General features: G+C 45.0%; 1 protein-coding gene across 3 annotated transcripts; it reads left to right on the top strand.

Moving 5' to 3' along the window:
* Positions 1 to 2448: 2448 nt before the first annotated feature.
* ADIPOR1 (adiponectin receptor 1) lies at positions 2449 to 17309 on the top strand. 3 transcript variants are annotated; one of them, XM_012655926.1, is made up of 8 exons: positions 2449 to 2659; positions 9481 to 9715; positions 11149 to 11265; positions 12338 to 12509; positions 13002 to 13188; positions 14194 to 14381; positions 15915 to 16108; positions 16434 to 17309. In XM_012655926.1, exons 2-8 carry the CDS (start codon positions 9575 to 9577, stop codon positions 16560 to 16562), a joined length of 1128 nt encoding a protein of 375 aa, XP_012511380.1. In that variant the 5' UTR covers positions 2449 to 2659; positions 9481 to 9574; the 3' UTR covers positions 16563 to 17309. The 3 variants fall into 3 exon arrangements, with proteins under 3 accessions (XP_012511380.1, XP_012511382.1, XP_012511381.1); XM_012655928.1 differs by lacking the exon at positions 2449 to 2659 and adding an exon at positions 2839 to 2953; XM_012655927.1 differs by lacking the exon at positions 2449 to 2659 and adding an exon at positions 6428 to 6494.
* Positions 17310 to 18741: the final 1432 nt, after the last annotated feature.

The following is an 18741-nucleotide window of genomic DNA, read 5'->3' as shown; positions in this document are numbered from 1 at the left end:
GAGGAAGGGTTTCCCAGCACTGAATTCTCCCGGGTCTTCCAAAGAGCCTTTGAGCAGTTGTACCGTGTGCTGAAATGTGAGCTGCCACCAGACTCGGTGACCATCTTAGCAGCTGTCTCAGCAGAGCCAGAGCTCCGCCACTCCCGTAGGGCTTTCCAGTGGGGGAAGAACACATGTTAGGCTAGAGGGATCCCTCACAGTGGTCCCTTGATTTGGCCACTCTTCCCCTTCTTCCTCTAGGCCCATTTTTCACCATATTTATCCCTCAGGGAACCTGGCAAATAAATCAAAGTGTTGCCTTTCTGTTTGGAAGAGAAGCCTTCTTTAAAAAGTAACCTGACATCACCAGCCAGATTTGTTGTTTCCTGGACAGAGTTGGCCTCCTCCGGGCCCATCTGTCCTGAGTGCCCTTCTCCTCTGCTGTGAGAGCATGACCCAATCCACTCCCTTCTCCCAAGGTAGGACTAGGCAGCCTCTTCATTCTTCTTTGTTAGTCTCACTGGGACAAAACAATGCATTAGGCTCCAGAGGAACATCAGCATTGCTCTTCTACATGGAACTGAGTATTGCTGTCTCTGGGGACCTTTCTTCACGCCTCGATAGGGCAGAGTCTTCAGTAAATTCTGTTGGTGGTATGCCATCAAGAATATCTTGATCAGCTAGTATTTGTATGGTACTGTGTTTCATGAGACATAGTCACAGCTACCTCACCTCCAGAAAGGAAAATCTTGCTTAGGATTTTTGGGCTCAGATAGTGAAGCAGCCCTGCAAAGAGAATTTCCCCTATGGAAGTTCACTGTTCCTTGTCTTGCACAAGTTTCTGCCTTGTCCACTCAACATGCAAACATTTATTAAAGACCTATCATGTGCCAAGCACTGTGCTAGGCCCTGAGGATACAACTGTGACCAAGACTGGTCTTTGAACCACAAAGAACTCATAATGTAAGACAGATAAGTGACAAATAGTTATGACACAGTGTGACTAATCCTACAGCAGAGATACATAGAAGGTGCAGATGGGAAAGGGTTGAGAAAGATTCATAAAAGGAAGAAGAGGAGAAAGAGAATTAACATTTTTTAGTTAACAACCATGTACCAGGTACTGTGCTAAGTACTCTATCTACATCATATAATTTAATCCTTATGATAATCCTGTGACTTGAAGATTAAGGATTTGTCAGAGGTCGTACAGCTAGCTGGTCAGTGGCTGGCAGAGCCTGAATGTGAATTTAGGATTGTCTTAGGCCAAAGCCAAAACGGGGCATTGTAAATTGCTTGGATCTTGCAGCAGACAATGGGGGAAAGGCAATGCAATGGAAGGATCAGCATATGCAAAAGCCTGGACTTGGAATGAAAGAAAAAAATCACATTCGGAGAACTAGGAGAAGTTCACTGAGGCCCAACATGGCAGAGAGAGAATGGAGAAAGATGAGGGCTGAGAGTAGATTAGAGCCAGCTTGTAATGAATGGGCCAGGTAATGCCAGGTTGAAGAAACTTGAACCCAATCTTGTAGACACTGGGAAGTTTCTGAGGGTTTTATACAGTGGGCAACACAGTAACAGCTAATGTTTCTGAAGCACTTACATTGGCCAGGCCTCATGCCAAGAGCCTGCATGAATTATGTCACTTAATCCTGACAAAGACCCAATGAAACAGTATTATTTTATTCCCTTTTTAGATGACGTAATTATTATTTGGAGGAGTTATGTGCTCAAGATCACAGGCTGGCCAGGGACCGAAACCTGGGCCTGTGTGACTCCAGAGCCCAAACTTTTCACCAGCACCAAGAGAATTATTCCACTGTCCCGAGGCATCCCTGTAAGACTGTAAAGAGTTACTTTCTCTACCTTTAGAATGGCACTATTTGCACACCATCCTCGGGAGAACTGAGAAAATTGTCAGACCCTCAAATGCTCTGCTGCATTGTGTGTGGTTCAGAGGAGGGCTGCAGCACTCTGTGTCGTCTCCCAGATGAGCACTCTGGACGCACGTGGGAGCACTAGCCGGAACCGGGGACTTTCAAAGCAAGACTAGTTAGGAACAATTCCGCTGTCTCTGACAAGAAACAACAGGAGCCAAAACTGCCTGGCACATGGTGGGCGCTCACCGAATAATCTGTGGAAGGAAAGGAGGCAGGGACCACGCGGTTGAAGTAGAAGGGATTAAGTGTTTTGGGGATAAAACCGCTGGCGGTGGTGACAGCGGAGACGCCGGGAATTCCCCGGCTCAGACGACAAGGTGCACGGTAGGAAATTCAGCATTCCTTCCCAGGGTTCGGTCTAATGCTCTGAAATTCCTTCGCCATCACGCGCTCCAGTCCGTGACTGACGCGGCGGGAGCTGCGAGTCGGACCGGCGAGGGCAGAGCCTGGGGGCAGCGGAGTTGGCGACCGGGGCGGGCCCGAGCGCGGGAGGTGTGGCCGCGGGGTGGGGCCTGGCCCTGCGGCCGGGACTCCGGGAGCAAGGCCTGCGATTGGAGGGGCGAGGTAGAGCCCGCGAGGAGGTGACGCAGCTGCGGAGGTGACGCGTGCGGTCGCGCGCCCCTTCCGGCGCGGGGAGGGCGCTGAAGATCCGGGGCCGCTCGGCCGCAGGCCGCCTCCAGCGCCGCGGGATGTAGCGCGGGGGACCGCGGCCCCCAGCAGAACCTGCCCTCCCGGCTGTAAGTTCCCCCGGGGCCGACGGGTGAGCGGGGACTCGGTCTGGGCGCGGGGACCCGGGGCGCCCGGGCCCAGGCCTGAGGCGGGGGCAGCCGGGGGGGGTGGTAACCCGCCCCGACGCCCCGAGGGTCCCGGCCCCCCGCCCCGGAGCCCGCCGGCCTCCCGGCTGCTCGGCGCTCGAGGTTGTAAACATTTCCGGCCCCTCCCACCGTGCGCCGCCGCCGAGGCGGCCTCCGCGGCCGTGTAGGCGCGGTGGGCTGCTCGTCTCCCGCTGTCCCCGATTCCCAGCAGTCCCGGTGAGTGCTGTGTCCTCAGCCCCGCGGGGTGTCCAGCCCTGGGTCGGGACCGGACAGCCAGAGCTAAGCCTGGTCCCGACGCCGCCGTCCGTGGGGAGCGGGTGCTGCGGGCTCAGGTCGCAGAACCGCCCCTCTGCCCTGGGAACACCGTCCTTCGTGGCCCGGGAAGACCAGGGTCTCTCGACCAACAGTCTTTGGCAGGTGAAGCCGTGACAGTGCCCCCACCTTGATGGGGTCGGAGGGGAGGTTGGTGGTGGACACTTTACGGGTTTAAGGTAATCCTAACAGCTGAAATGTGGGTAAAATCTAAACTATTTGGGGGGGGAATGAAATTTCATTCCCTGAGAAATGTAAGATTGATGTATGCTATCTTATGTTTGAGAATTATTTTCTTAAAGCCTCCGATTTTAGGAAAACAAAATTGATAAGTGCTTTCGCTCAGTTTCTCGTGCTTCCTGGGAGAATGGGAACCTGACAAGGCGTATTTCAGGTTACACAGTTTCCTATGTCCAAAGGAGCGATTGGAGGCCTTGGCATTTTACTAGATTCAACACAGTATTTCCCCCAAGTGTTCAGAAGGTAGCCTAGAAAACACAGCGGAGCATATGTAGGCTGCCGTCTTAAATGAAGACTAGAATGGCTTGTTTCTTTCTGAAATGAAGTAATAGTGAGGTCTGCTCACTGCTTTTCTCTTTCGATGGTGGTTGGGTAGGCTATGTTGGTGCAACTGCTGTTCCCGAGGTGTTATGGTATCTGTACACTGCCAGGAATTTAGACAGGGCAGCACTAAACTTTGCAATGTCAGGGCTCCTGGCTTGCAGATACTAAATTTCTTTATTCCAGGAGTAACTTTTATGTTCCTATATTGTGATTGGTACTTGGGAAATCAATCTTAAAAACTGATGTTATCTGAAGGTCCATCTTAGGGTAGACCTCCACAAAACTGTACTGAATTGCAGAGTAGAATCTGAAAGCCTTCTCTTCTCAGTGGTCCAAGAAATTACATGATTCTCAAGGAATAAATAAATAAGCAACCACTTTGCCTGCAAGTAAAAGAGAGTCTCAGAAAAGTAACAGGAAGCAACATTAATCCCCTGGATCCCCACTACTCATGGATAAAGGACACCACCTTAAGTAGGCTTTCGGGCTATTTTCAGTTTCTTCAGTCTGGCCTCATTTTATCTTTCCAAGATTCATTTACGGAAAGGCGGATCGTTCACTGCCCTGGGAGCTGTGTTCTTTCATGCCTTCGTTCACACCATGTACTCTCTCTGGGATGCCTGCTCCTATCTCTGCCTATCAAGATCCTTTCTTAAATCTTCCACAGAACTTTCCTGATCGCTTCAACTAAAATTGAGCTTTCCTTCTGAATTCCTGTAGCACTTAATGGCACTTAGTCTTACAGTAATGTTATTAGAAAACAAGTTATTTCTCCGTCTTAAAGTAGAGGCCAGCAACCACGTCAAACCTCTAACTCCTCTCTTTGCCTTGTCTCTGTAGCCACAGCACCATGCGTATTGTAAATAATAAATATTCTCAGATTAATAAAGGATAGACTGTGCCCTTCTTTCTAGGCCAGCAAAGTTCTCTATTGCCCTAGGAAATCTCCTCTGGCTCCTGTAATACAAAGCCAGACCAAAACCCTTTAACATGTTTGCTATGTTACCCTGTCCCATCTCCTTGTGATCACACTGGTGAACTAAATAGTCATCTTTTGAGCTTAAAGCTTTGTTAATTATGATAGAGTTTTTTGGTAAATTTGTCCTTAATGTCCATTTGTCCCTAATGGACCACCAGACTTTGTTCTTCTCACCATGCTTGAAGTTGATTCCCTTTTCCTACTCAGAAATGTCGGGAGCATGAATGATGTTTATAAAGTTTGTAACTATCATGGATTTTAAAAATCCTTGAAAGTGCTTGCTAACCAAACCAGTTCCATGTAATTGGCTTGTAGGCATGCACCTAGTTTGCTGTTGTTTCACTGGGGCTTCTGGGATACACAGTATAAAGTGGGTGCTATATTGTGCAATGTATTGAGCATATATCTATCTGTAATGTACTTGAAAAATGAATATTAAAAACAGAGGTTGGGCCGGGCGCGGTGGCTCACGCCTGTAATCGTAGCACTCTGGGAAGCCGAGGCAGGCGGATTGTTTGAGCTCAGGAGTTCAAGACCAGCCTGAGCAAGAGCGAGACCCCGCCTCTACTAAAATTAGAAAGAAATTAATCGGCCAACTAAAAATATATAGAAAAAATTAGCTGGGCATGGTGGCGCATGCCTGTAGTCCCAGCTACCTGGGAAGCTGAGGCAGTAGGATCGCCTGAGCCCAGGAATTTGAGGTTGTTGTGAGCTAGGCTGACGCCACGACACTCACTCTAGCCCGGGCAAAAAGAGTGAGACTCTGTCTCAAAAAAAAAAAAACAGAGGTTGGCGTGAAAATCCCTCATACACCTGTGTACTATTGACTTTTCTTATTTTTCATGGCATTAGTAAAGTTTACCTGTCTCCATTCGAGATCAAACAGACATCTTCTGTTGGGATAGCTTTAACTGGGGAAGAACTACAAAGAAGGTTAGATTGTGATTTTCCACTTCAGACTCTGGAATACTTGGCGGTATGAGAGCTTAGGCCCCGTTACTGCAGTTTGGTAATTTCAAACATGTGCCTTTGCCTTGACTCATTTTTCTCCAACGAAGCTGTGAAACTACCCTCCCTAACAAAGAGAGTAGATAGAGGAAAAGATGACTGTGTTCTTTGTCTATACTGCTAGACTGGTCTTGCTTTAGAACAATGAGAATCAAGGAGGGCAGATAGAGTCCACCCAGGGAATCTCTAAGGGTCCAGGGACCCCAGATTTTAAAAACTCCTGAAAGAAGCTTTGTGCATTTGACTCCAGGGAAGGAGTGTGCTGTAGCCTGGAAAACTTGGGAATTGGTTCACAGTATAAATGTCTCCGAGACTTTAAGTAAAATAACTCTCCAGCTTACTGGCTAGTGATTAAGAATCAATCTTTTCCCCAAGTTTGGCCCAGGATTATCTTATTTATAGGAGCACAAACACCTCCCCGCTCCGCAGCTTTACTCTAATATCCTAGGTTTATCCAGTTGGAAAGCTTAGTGGTAAAGGTTTATTAGCTTGAGTTGAAGAAATCCCATAAAAAATGCACTCAGTGGAGTTTGGCTCAATTATAATTTGCTACGTTGGGTGTGGCAGGTTTGAGGGAAAAAGTGTTTTCTCTAAATGCATAAGGACATAGAAAGTTGGCTCTCCTGCGTCTCTTAGAATCAGTCTAATACCTTAGGGGTTTGTACTGATTTTATATAATAGACTAAAACACTTACTTGTGATTTCGGTTGTTTGTGAATGGTCCACCCCACGGAAGTGATATTTTCAGGTCCTAGTATTATTTGCTCTTCTTTCTTGCCAGACCTCCGATCCCTATCTCTCCCTTTCCTGTCTCTGTGTCGCTACAGTTTAGAAGACCAAACTGGACAATGGACATTGCTCACTATGATGACATGATCTCCATTGACCTCCATTGTATGTACTTTAATGCATGATGATATATTTTGTATGATGAGTTGTAGCTGATGGCTGGTTTGTGAGTTAACTGGGGTATGTGTTAGGTTTGGTGACTTTGGGTCTAGGTTGTGGGGAGTAGGGATAGGAGCTAGTTGTAGAGGAGCCAGAAAGAATCAGAAGAATTAATAGAAAATTATTTGAACTGAAAAGGGAAAAGACTTCGATGATGGCCAGCAGACTTGAGGGCATAAAAACTTTTCGGATCAGATGATGAAATTATATAGTAACGATGCCAAGCTGGATTCCGCATACCATCTTTGGACCCTAATAGCCCAACTTAAAAGTTTGTCTATATTATTCTCATTGCCTCTAGTGAAATTGGTTACATAGTACTCAAAATAACTGAATTTAGTGTGTGACCATTCTAGTTGATGGATTCTCTCCCTCCGCTGCCCTCCTGGAGCAGTGACATTATATCACTTATTTTGTACATATCACAAACTACCTATGCCATCTGACTATATGCTCTTTGAAGACAATGACATAACTTGTTCAGCTTTGTATTTCGCATAGTACTTAGAATGCCTTAGGGTGCTAGTACTAAATACACTTGCTACATACTCAGCGAATGTGTTGGCTTGCTTTGGGAAAAAGGATAAGAGAAAGCCCCCCAAGTGTAAGAAAAAGAACACAAGCCCTTACCTAGTAGCAAGGAGCTAACTCATATACTTGCTGGCTGGAATCTGCCCCATTCATTCATTCATTTTGAAATATGGGTTCTGACCAAAATTAGGGATATGTATTATTTTACGATCCATGAATTGCATACCAGAACTGGAGGTTTCTGTTTTGTTTCTGCCCTGGTGGTCTGCTCTAAATTACTGGCAGCAATATTCTAAGCTAAGTGTGCTGCTCTTTTCAGACATCTCCAAGATGCCCAAACCTATTTATGTTTTTTGCTCACAGTCTAAAGTATATCTTAGTAAAGCTGTTTACTCAGTAGTGCTTCACTTTGAGGAAGAGTGTTTGAGGTCAGCCTATTGAGAAAGATTTCCTAATGTTTCTTCTCACGTGGGTCGCCTATCTCCTGAGGTTTCTAGGGGCCTCCCGTTTCCTGCTCTCCTTCAGCACAGTTGTTGACTATGACTGTGCTGGCGCCTTGTCAGTCTTGCACATGAAAGGAGGAGGAACTGTCCATGTGTTGACACCATATGAAGGTCCGCGGGACAGCCTGTTACTGTTTCTGTCTCTCTTGGACTGAAAGCCTGTTGCTTTCCGCTGTGCTTGTGGGTCGAGCATAGCATCACTCATGACTGAAACTTGAGGATTACCCTCACCTGATGTATTAGTCAGGGTTCTCCAGAGAGAACCAATAGGATAGATAGATAGACAGACAGGTAGTTATAGACAGAGGGGGATTTATTAGGTCAATTGGCTCATGCGATTATGGAGGCTAAGTCCCACGATATGCCATCTGCAAGCCAGAGAACCAGGGAAGCCGGTAGCTGGCTCAGACCAAGGTCAAGGGGCTGAGAACCCAAGGGGCTGCTGGTGCAAGTCTCAGAATCCCTGGAGTTCTTGATGTCCAAGGGCAGGAGAAGAAGGTTGTCCCAGCTCTAGGAGGGAGGGAAAGAAGGAAGGGAAGAAGAGACAAACAGATTTATAATCCCTGAGAAGGAATTGTGATTATTCTTAGATAAAAAAGAACTAGTACAAGATGTCAAAGATGTTTGTGTATATACAGTGAACAGCCATGGATGATAGTGTCTCCTTTGGGAGCAAAGTCATGTCTACTGCCCAATATATTATTAAAATATTTGGGCTTCCGAAGTATAAGTTTCCCTCCCTTAACACAGCCCACTCCACATGCAGGTGGTACGTGACTCTCTTTGCACTGCCCTGTGGTAACTGGGCCTTGGGCAACCAATGCAAGAAAATGCTAATATTCTGGCTACTGCTATTACTACGAGTAATAAAGTTCTTTGTCCCTGGGGGGAAAAGAACTAGTAATTTATAACATAGTGGGAATCTTTAGAAACTTTTCCTCTCTTTTCAGTAGTATTTGAGACCAGAGTAAAGACTGCTCCTAAAATCCAACCCAGCAAAAAAAAGTGTTTCTGAGGTTTTTCCTAGAAAATTGAATTCTGGGTTTCTCTGGTGTTCCTAAAGGATCCATGTGCTTGCTTCTAGTTCCTGACAAACTGATTTGAATGATGCTTAGATTATGGGCTGTGGTGGTTGGGACAAGCTCTCGCAGAGCCGGTTATTAGGTATGTGTGTGGCTAAAGGCAAACCTGAGGCTGCCTCCCTGTCTTCACCTTCCTGCTTCCAGGTGAGTTACTGCTTGCTTTAAGAAGAGATTGTGACGAAAGCTTGTTATGCAAGTGTTGAACCCAGGCTGTAATCCTGTAATAGAATTAGTAAACCTTGCAGAGAAACCAACCACTCGGCATCCGTCCCACAACCAAGCTCCTCCTGTATGCACAGCACATCTGTCAGAGCATTTGTAGATAAAGCTCAGCTGAGTTCAGTTGGCATTTAATTTATTTCTAAGCCTGGCTGATCTTGTAGTAATTGCAGCCAGGTGTTGGCTTCATAGTTTCGTTCCTCAGTCTCAGAGCGAGGCCTTTCTTGGGCAGAATGAGCTTTGGGAATGGTAGGCAAGACCCTCTTCATTCGATGGGCTTCAGAACTGTGGGAGGAAGTTGAGGGTGGGGAGGTGTTTTTCTGCGGTACCAGTTTGGTGCAGTAACCACAGATCTTTTGAAGACAAGCAATTAGGTGTTATATTTTCAGCCTTATCTGTAAGATTAGTAAGGTTCTGGGTAAAGGGTGATATTAAAGAGGGAGGACAGGAATAGATTTCATTTACGCAATTAACTGGCCTTTAGAATTGGAAACAGGGTATGGGTTGATTAGCTGTGTCTTATTCAGTATTGAATTATAGAAATGAGACTGTAAGAGGAATAAATTGTCAACCCTTCATGTTTGTGTTTGCTTTTAGTGTCTACCATCACAGGGAGATCTCTGCCCCCTGGGGCTGAGAGACCCCAGCCTTTCCCCAAGCTGAAGCTGCAGGGCCTGGAGGTACCAGCCAGATGTCTTCTCACAAAGGGTCCGTGGTGGCACAGGGCAATGGGGCTCCTGCCAGTAACAGGGAAACGGACACAGTGGAACTGGCTGAACTGGGACCCCTGCTAGAGGAGAAGGGCAAACGAGTCATCACCAATGCAACCAAAGTAAGTCGTCTTCCCAGCAGTCATTCCCTTGACCAGCATCTCTCCTTAGACCTCTGTCAGTTTCTTTTTTAAAGACCTCACCTTCCTTCCAAAAGGAGAAACGATAGCACCTTGGCAATATCTCTATCCAAGTCTTTACTATGCTGTACTACAAGTATCTTTCTGTCTGTTTTTCCCACCGTAAGCTTTCAGGAGTTCACTCAATCTTTGTGACCCCAGTGCTTTAGCAGAAGGACTGAATACGTAATCAGTAAATGAAGGAACCAGTCAATTAGGGTTAGGTTTGACTTCATATAACAAACAAAAATCTCTGTAGCTTTGACAAGATAGAAGTCTGTCATCAAGTAAGATGATTCGGGAAGTAACCAATCCAAGGCTGACGTGGCAGCTCTGCTACTGTCAAGCACCTGTCTTGCTCTTCCTTCATCTTAGTGTGTGTCCACCACACCTACGTTCTACGCGCAGTGAAGCAGGAGAAAGGTCTGCTCTTTCCCCTCTGAACAGACTATCAGGAAATACTTAGGCCAGAATTTAGTTACATAGGGATACTCAGCTGCAGTGGAGGCTAGGAAGAGTATAGCCTGAGTAAAACTGTAGTTAACATTGCCACCCTGAACAGAACCAAGGACTTTGTTACTTGGGAAGAGAGAGAGTGGGTATTGGGGTAGGCAAGCCAGAATCTGCAAAACAAAATCTAAGAGGGACCATGTATTTACCAGGAACCATCACCGGGAGAGAAAAATAGCCCAGAGAAGGAGCTGAACGGCCAGGCTTTCCATCGCCATGGTTCGGAGCCTTGGGATGGAGAGAAAGGCCTCTCTGCCTTATAGGCAAGTGCTCTCCCGGGGGCGCTCTTTTGGGCCCAGGAGTCAGTGCTATTTTCTGTGGAAGCAGTGCCGAGGCCCTGATACTCCTGGGAGCTGCTATGGGTACAAAGTTTCAGTCGTGATAGCATCCCCAGAGTCAGTGAACAGAGAGCTGTGAATGGAATTATTGTTAAGGGAATCTCTGAAACTTTGTGTCTTTTTCATTATTTTCAAAATTCAGTGGCCTGGAAGAGAGAACTATTTGGGAAATTGGGGAAGTTGAGAACCACTGTCCTAGAGAAAAGATGGGTCATTTAGTATTAAAGAACACCTGGGGCTGGTGTGCTGATCTTGTGTTCCTGCAAGGCTGGTCTTCCTAAGAGTCTGTCTACTGTGTGCTGAATAGAACTTGCACTCCAGCAAAGTATGAATAAATCTCTAACTATAGTTGTAAACTCAGTAAGTATCATGCTTTTGGAGAAGAGGCCACAAGACCCTATGCAGGAAAGAGGCTGGGCAGTAAGTGTTGAGTTGGGGTTTTTCTGGTTCTCTCTGATCTAGAATAGTACAATCAATGAGATGACTCCCTGGGTTTTTTGTTGTTTTGTTTGTTTGTTTTTCCTGCAGGCTGAAGAAGAGCAAACATGCCCAGTGCCCCAGGAGGAGGAGGAGGAGGTGCGGGTGCTGACGCTTCCCCTGCAAGCCCACCACGCCATGGAGAAGATGGAGGAGTTTGTGTATAAGGTACAGCCTCGGAACTTCTGTCCTGGAAGGCCGGGCAGTGGGCTTGTCCGGGATATTCCCAGCAGGCAAGCTTGCGTGGGTTGAAGAGCTTTTACTCCTGTGGGTGGGTTTGTTTTCTGGTTAAGGTGAGGTAAATCAAGGCAAAAACTGGCTAAATTTTTACTGCCTGCTGTGTTAGGCATTGTTCAAAATATATTCTAAAACAGGGGTGCCTAACTGTTGTGCTCTGGATCCCTTTGGAAGTCATCAAAATATTTAAATATGAGATAGTCATATGGGCTCCTTTATTAACAGATGAAGTATACATTAATGATAAGCTCAAATGTATCTTATTGAAATTTGTAATTTCTAAGTAGTGATAAGTAGAAATAGTATTTTGAGATATCTACAAAACTAACATATGAAAATATCTGTGATTTCTATTGGTGACAAAGCCACAAGTTCTACTAATACTACTGTGGTTTGTTGCCTACATGTATTATTGAGGGAAATGCAAAATTTAATTAGAGCTAAATGAAAATAAAGATACTTTTTTCCATCCAAGTTTCCAGCTACTCCCTGGATTCTGTCTATTGTGCATGGATCCTAGATTAACCACCCCTGCTCTAAAAAGACTTAGTCCCAGCCTAGTAAGAACTTAGACTCTAATTGGGGGAAATGATGGAGCAGGAGGCAAACAGAATCTCCCCAAGAAGAGGGGCAAGGAGGGATCCATATGTTTTTTAAAACCGTATCTATAATTTGTTTTCATTCACTGTATTAATCCTGAAATTTCAAATAGTCTAAAGGAGGAAGTGCCATATTTTCTTCAAAGGTTGAAAAACAACCTAAAGCTTACACAGATAAACTAACGTGAAACAAGGACAAAGTGGTCAGAATACGGGTCAGTACTCTGTTAGCCCCAGTTGTGCTGTGTCTTGCATATCTCCTGGTCCGAGCAGGTCCCCCACTATTACTTGGGACCATTCAATGCCTGAATGACATCCTCCTAGACTGGCTCCCCTTCACTGCTTGTCCTTGGGGAAGCTGATATTCTCTAGAGCCCTCCTAGAGAGAGTGTATTATCTTCTAGGTCTGGGAGGGACGCTGGAGGGTCATCCCATATGATGTGCTCCCCGACTGGCTGAAGGACAATGACTACCTGCTACATGGCCATAGACCACCCATGCCCTCCTTCCGGGCTTGCTTCAAGAGCATCTTCCGCATCCACACAGAAACTGGCAACATCTGGACCCATCTGCTTGGTGAGTAATTTGGATGAGGAAAAATCCAATATTTTTGTCTTCTCACCTGCCAAGACATTACATAGCTTTTGTCCATGGGAAGGAAGAAGAACAAAGTTGCTCTGATTGATAGCTCAAGTTGTGCCTTTAAACTACCAGTGACCTTGGTTGACCTTTGGTCACTGATATTTCAGACTGAGGGTGGAGGACCTAGAAACTGAAGAAATTGGGACTAGATGTTCCCTGTGATCCCTAGCAGAACGGTTTTAGATGGAGGCAACTCCTTCTACTTCATAATTTGCCATTGTGAAAACAACATGCTAACATTTCAAAAAATGGTCTTTTTGTCTGGATTGTATGACTGATGCCATTTTCTACTGAAATTTTTGACTGCCGTTCACACAGCTAAACCCTGTAGTTCACTGATTTAAAACCAGGAACTGTCAAAATGTACACATTCCCTTTTTCCTCACAGTTTGTTTTTTTTTTTTTTTTTCCTTTTCCCTCCTGCAGGTTTTGTGCTGTTTCTGTTTTTGGGAATCTTGACCATGCTTAGACCAAATATGTACTTCATGGCCCCTCTACAGGAGAAGGTGGTTTTTGGGATGTTCTTTTTGGGTGCAGTGCTCTGCCTCAGCTTCTCCTGGCTCTTCCACACTGTCTATTGTCATTCAGAGAAAGTCTCTCGGACTTTTTCCAAGTGAGTTGAAAGAATAGCAGTAGGCAAAGACTGTGCACTGTTGTCACATCTTGTGATTCCAGTGCTGACTGGGTGCTAGGGATTCCTACAACTCCTAACGTTTCCTGAGGTGCCAGAGGAATGGTTTTCTGCTCTGTGGGTATAGTAGGCTGATGAAGCATTTCTCTTAAACACTTCATGAAAAAACTAACTGCAGCCTCCTCAACAGATGGAAGCCAATCGGGGAACATATTTGCTACCTGAATGGTACTATCTTCTGTGAAGCTTGGGACACTAGTGGGCTCTTTCCAAGAGCTTGTACCCAATACTAGCTTACTGTTCCTATTGGCCCAAGCCCAAGCAGGGTGTGGTCAGGAGTACCGCCCCACCCATCGGCCAAGTAAAGCTTATCTTGCTGTCCATGCATGGCTGGAAGCCCCAGGTGCTCATCTAATGCTTTCCCTATTCTCCAGCTCTGAGTCAGGGTTCCTGTTTGTTTACTTGTTTTTGTTGTTATTGTTGGTTTTGGTGGTGGTGGATTATTTTTTTTTTTTCCCAATAACACCAGTTGCAAGAATACACTTTCATCATTTAAAAAGTTGACTAAGGCAGAACAAACTAAAGTACCCCTTAATAAGACTCCTAATCTAGCGTTTTGTTTTTAGAACTCATCCTATTAGATGGGGGAATATTGAGAGCCCTTCCTGAGAGTGATGCTAGGAACCAGCTGGGTTGTGATGGAACTTCTAAATTCAAGTATCTGCTAGAGACATATAGCTGTTCACCACTGAGGAAAAGGGATAGGGTTCTGTGAGCAGGGATTCTTAGAGACTTTTCCATTATAAAATAGAAGTGCTTGACCTTTTGGAATTTTAATCCAGAATACAGGATAGATTATATGGGAAGTGAGGGGAAACTAGAGATGGTTAAATATGGGAGCAGGTGGAGAAATGAAACAACTAGTTAAATGAATCCTAAGAATTCATTTCACCTACTGATTTATTTCATTTTTGTGGTTCTTTTTAGACTGGACTATTCAGGGATTGCTCTACTGATTATGGGGAGCTTTGTCCCCTGGCTCTATTACTCCTTCTACTGCTCCCCACAGCCACGGCTCATCTACCTCTCCATCGTTTGCGTCCTGGGCATTTCTGCCATCATTGTGGCACAGTGGGACCGGTTTGCTACTCCTAAGCACCGGCAGACAAGAGCAGGTGGGTAGGAAGACATATGTAAACTTCAGAGGTATTTGGACGTTGGGCCTGATAGGCTCAACCCTGGGCCTTAGGTTTGCAGTTTGGGAATCCCACGCAAACCCTGATTTGTGTTTAGAACTTTCAAAACAGCAAGAATTTTCAAAGCTCAATTCTCCCCCAGTGTTGTACTATTTCATTAGAATGCTGATACATCAGATCATTATCCACCTGGTCAATTAACTGCAAGCATAGATATGACAGCTCTAATACTTGGTTTAAGACAGTTTAAAAAATATAGCAAGCACAGTCATTTTAGTGACCTGAGTCCTAAGCACTCAGACCAAGAGATTAAAATTAAAATATCTAGAGGCATTTTATTAAAGGAACAGAGTGCCTGGTTTGGTGAATAAAATACCTTGAGCATAAACACTGACAAGAAGTAATGTAACAGCTGCAAGCATAAACATCTTTGTTTTGTCTTGTCTGGCCTTAGTTTAAGCTTTTATTACTTGGAGCAATACCCCTAATTACCACCAGTCTTCGGCCACTTTAGACTTATCTGCTGTTTTAACCTTCCATTAAAAAAATTAAATATTTATCAAGCACCCACCATGTGCCATGCACCGTGCCTAAACACGGGTAGCTACAAAGATGGAGAAGGTAGTTATGCACAGTGTGGTGGTGCTGGGACAAGTACCCATTCTTCCTTTACTCTTGCCTTATTTGTATGTCCCAGCAGCTACAGGACAACTACTAATCTGGGTACATCTGTCTACTCAGGAGGTCAGAGTCCTGGTTACATAAATCTTGTATGATCTTAATGGGAAACTCGCCAATTCTTCTCTCACTCAGGAGCCAACTGAAGCTTTGCCATCTACGTTCTGTACCCAAGTTAGCCATGAGAGGGTTTGGACATACCATTTTTGCCTAGACTCCTTAACAGATAATGAAGAATATGAGATGTTTGTTCCTTAAAAGGTAGTAGCTAGGCTGGGCGCGGTGGCTCACGCCTGTAATCCTAGCACTCTGGGAGGCCGAGGCGGGCAGATTGTTTGAGCTCAGGAGTTCGAGACCAGCCTGAGCAAGAGCGAGACCCCCGTCTCTACTAAAAAAAAAATAGAAAGAAATTATCTGGACAACTAAAAATATATAGAAAAAATTAGCCGGGCATGGTGGCACATGCCTGTAGTCCCAGCTACTCGGGAGGCTGAGGCAGTAGGATCACTTGAGCCCAGGAGTTTGAGGTTGCTGTGAGCTAGGCTAATGCCACGGCACTCTAGCCAGGGCAACAGAGTGAGACTCTGTGTCAAAAAAAAAAAAAAAAAGGTAGTAGCTCTATAAGCACTTATACAGCCTTCTTCCCATTCTGGATGTAGAAGAAATATCTGCTAATTGTTATCCATCTTTGTGGCTAAGTTTCCTAAACGTGTACTGTTCACCAAAAAATAGCTAACTGTCATAAACATCTGGATTCTAGAGTAAGACAACAGTGCCTTCCATTTAGTGGCTGTTGCCTTGCTTGACAATCTCTGTCTGCTCTGCTTTGTTCAGGAGTATTCCTGGGACTTGGCTTGAGTGGCGTCGTGCCCACCATGCACTTTACTATCGCCGAGGGCTTTGTCAAGGCCACCACGGTGGGCCAGATGGGCTGGTTCTTCCTCATGGCTGTGATGTACATCACTGGAGCTGGCCTTTATGCTGCTCGAATTCCTGAGCGCTTCTTTCCTGGAAAATTTGACATATGGGTAAGAAATGAGTCTTCCAGCAGGGCCTATGACGGTGAGTGACCAGGCCAAAGTTAAAGGTCTGAGTAAAAGGCGGTAAGAGAGTTGGATCATGTAGTGTTCGGGGGTACAAATACGTACACTGGGGGAAAATAGCCAGTGTTAACATTTTGGTCTGTCTCTGACAAGGAATGTGTTTTAAAATTTTTTTCTAGCAAGCATACCATTTTTATGACATTAAAAAAATCGTTTAAGGAGAAACTAGGAGAGGCAAATGCTTTCTCCTACGTATTTCTAACTCCTCCTTGCCATTATCCTAAAGGCTCTTCTCTTTCTATTCCTGCAGTTCCAGTCTCATCAGATTTTCCACGTCCTGGTGGTGGCAGCAGCCTTTGTCCACTTCTACGGGGTCTCCAACCTTCAGGAATTCCGTTACGGCCTAGAAGGCGGCTGTACTGACGACTCCCTTCTCTGAGCCTTCCCACCTGAAAGGTGGAGGAGGAGCTTCCCAAGTGCTTTTAAAAATAACTTCTTTGCTGAAGTGAGAGGAAGAGTCTGAGTTGTCTGTTTCTAGAAGAAACCTCTTACTAGAGAATTCAGTACCAACCAAGCTTCTGCCCACTCTCACACCCATGGGGCAATAAACGTAACATTTGCATTCCCCTAGCTGGGGAGGGCGGGGATGGTCAAACTTAGCCATCCGCCTCCTCAGCAAGGCAACTACCGGCCCCTCACAGAGACAGTACTTTGAAACTCATGTTGAGATTTTACCCCTTCCTCCACCATTTTGGGAAAAAATTACGGACTGGGACTCTTCAGAAATTCTGGTTTTTTTCTAGAAGAACATGTCCCTCCCTTACCCCCATCCTTACTTTGTAACCTGGCTTATAACAGGCCAGCCATTTTGTAGCACACTTTTCAAAAACAATTATATAACCTGGTTCCATCTTTCTAGGGCCTGGAACTGCTTACACAGCAGGAAGAATAAAGCCACCAACTTTTACATAGCCCGGCTAATCATGGAAGTGTGTCCAGGCTTCAGATAACTTGACTTTTAATTTTTTTTTTTTCTTGGCAGAGTAATGTAAGATTAAAACGGGGAAAGATATTTAATATTTAATACTAAGCTTTAAAAAGAAACCTGCTATCATTGCTATGTATCCTGATGCAAAGACTATGATGATAATAAAAGAAACTACAGAAGACACTTGGCATTCAAAGACTTAACATGGCTCGATTATTTGCACATAATTCCAAAGCATTAAGACCAATAATTTCAGATTCTGCTGAGGCACAAATTTGAATCATAGGCATTGACAGGCTGACCGAATACCTAGCATCTACTCCTCAATACAGCTTTATTTTTTTCTACTTAGTGCACAGGCCATCTTATTAGAGAAATCAATAGGCTTAGCAGTGTTTAATAATTCGGAGACTCTCACAGGAATTAGGACATATCCCAGAGTTCAGGGATATGTCTCACCTCGCCTAGGGTTGTCTCACTGAGGGGTCAGTCCCTGGCATCATGTGCCTTTGTGAATTGTTCTCAACCTGACATGAGCACCATTCACTGGATCACCTAAGTTGGCAGTAATCACTTCTCAGCTAATGTGGGCAGTTGAAGGGGAGTCTTCTTGAGTTATAAAGTTGTGTTAACTTCAAGGGTCAAGTCTGTACAACTGGGAAAACAAATGATCCTTTTAAAAAATAATCCACCTAAGCCAATAAATGAAAAGCTTCTCAGCCTCTAGTGGTAATCAGGGAAATGTAAATTAAAACCAAAATGATAAACCATCTCACTCTAACCACATTGGCGCAAATTAAAAAGCCTAATTTTGAGTGTTGCTGTGGATGCAGAATAGACCAGATGCTGCTAGTGGAAGTCGACATTGGCAGGACCACTTCGTGTGGATATGCGTAGAATATATACAACATTCAAACATTTCATGAAACAACACTTCCCAATGTGAGATGCATCTGATGTCTATCCTAGGTTATTTCACTTTAAAAAAAAAAAATGCTGGTTCTGGCCAGGTGTGGAAGCTCATGCCTGTAATCCCAGCACTTTGGGAGGCCAAGGTGGGACCCCGTCTCCATAAAAAATTTTAAAATTAGCTGGACATGGTGGCGCATGCCTGTAGTCCCAGCTACTCAGGAGGCTGAGGTAGGAGGATTACTTGAGCCCAGGGGTTTGAGGTTACAGTGAGATATGATAGTGCCACTGCACTCTAGCCTAGGTGACAAAGCGAGACCCTGTCCCTAAAAAAAGAAAAACACGCTGGTTTCGACTCACTAAATTGTTCTCATAACTCATTAATAGATCATAACTCACATTTTGAAAAACACTGCCCTGAAAAACTTGTGCCAAAAGGTTCATTGCAGTTGTTTGTAGTAGCAAAATATTACAAACAAGCCAAATGTCTAAAACTGTTGAATGGAAAAATAAATCTTGGTTTATTCATATAATAAAACTACCAGTTTGGCTGGGCGCGGTGGCTCACGCCTCTAATCCTAGCACTTTGGGAGGCCGGGGTGGGAGGATCGCTCGAGGTCAGGAGTTTGAGACCAGCTTGAGCAAGAGCGAGACCCCGTCTCTACTAAAAAATAGAAAGAAATGATCTGGACAACTACAAATATATATATATCAAAATTAG

This window comes from Propithecus coquereli, unplaced genomic scaffold, assembly GCF_000956105.1.
Source record: "Propithecus coquereli isolate 6110/MARCELLA unplaced genomic scaffold, Pcoq_1.0 Scaffold491, whole genome shotgun sequence".
NCBI classification, from domain to species: domain Eukaryota; kingdom Metazoa; phylum Chordata; class Mammalia; order Primates; family Indriidae; genus Propithecus; species Propithecus coquereli.
The sequence above is the reverse complement of the archived record's forward strand: the minus strand, read 5'-3'. Positions and strand labels throughout refer to the sequence as shown.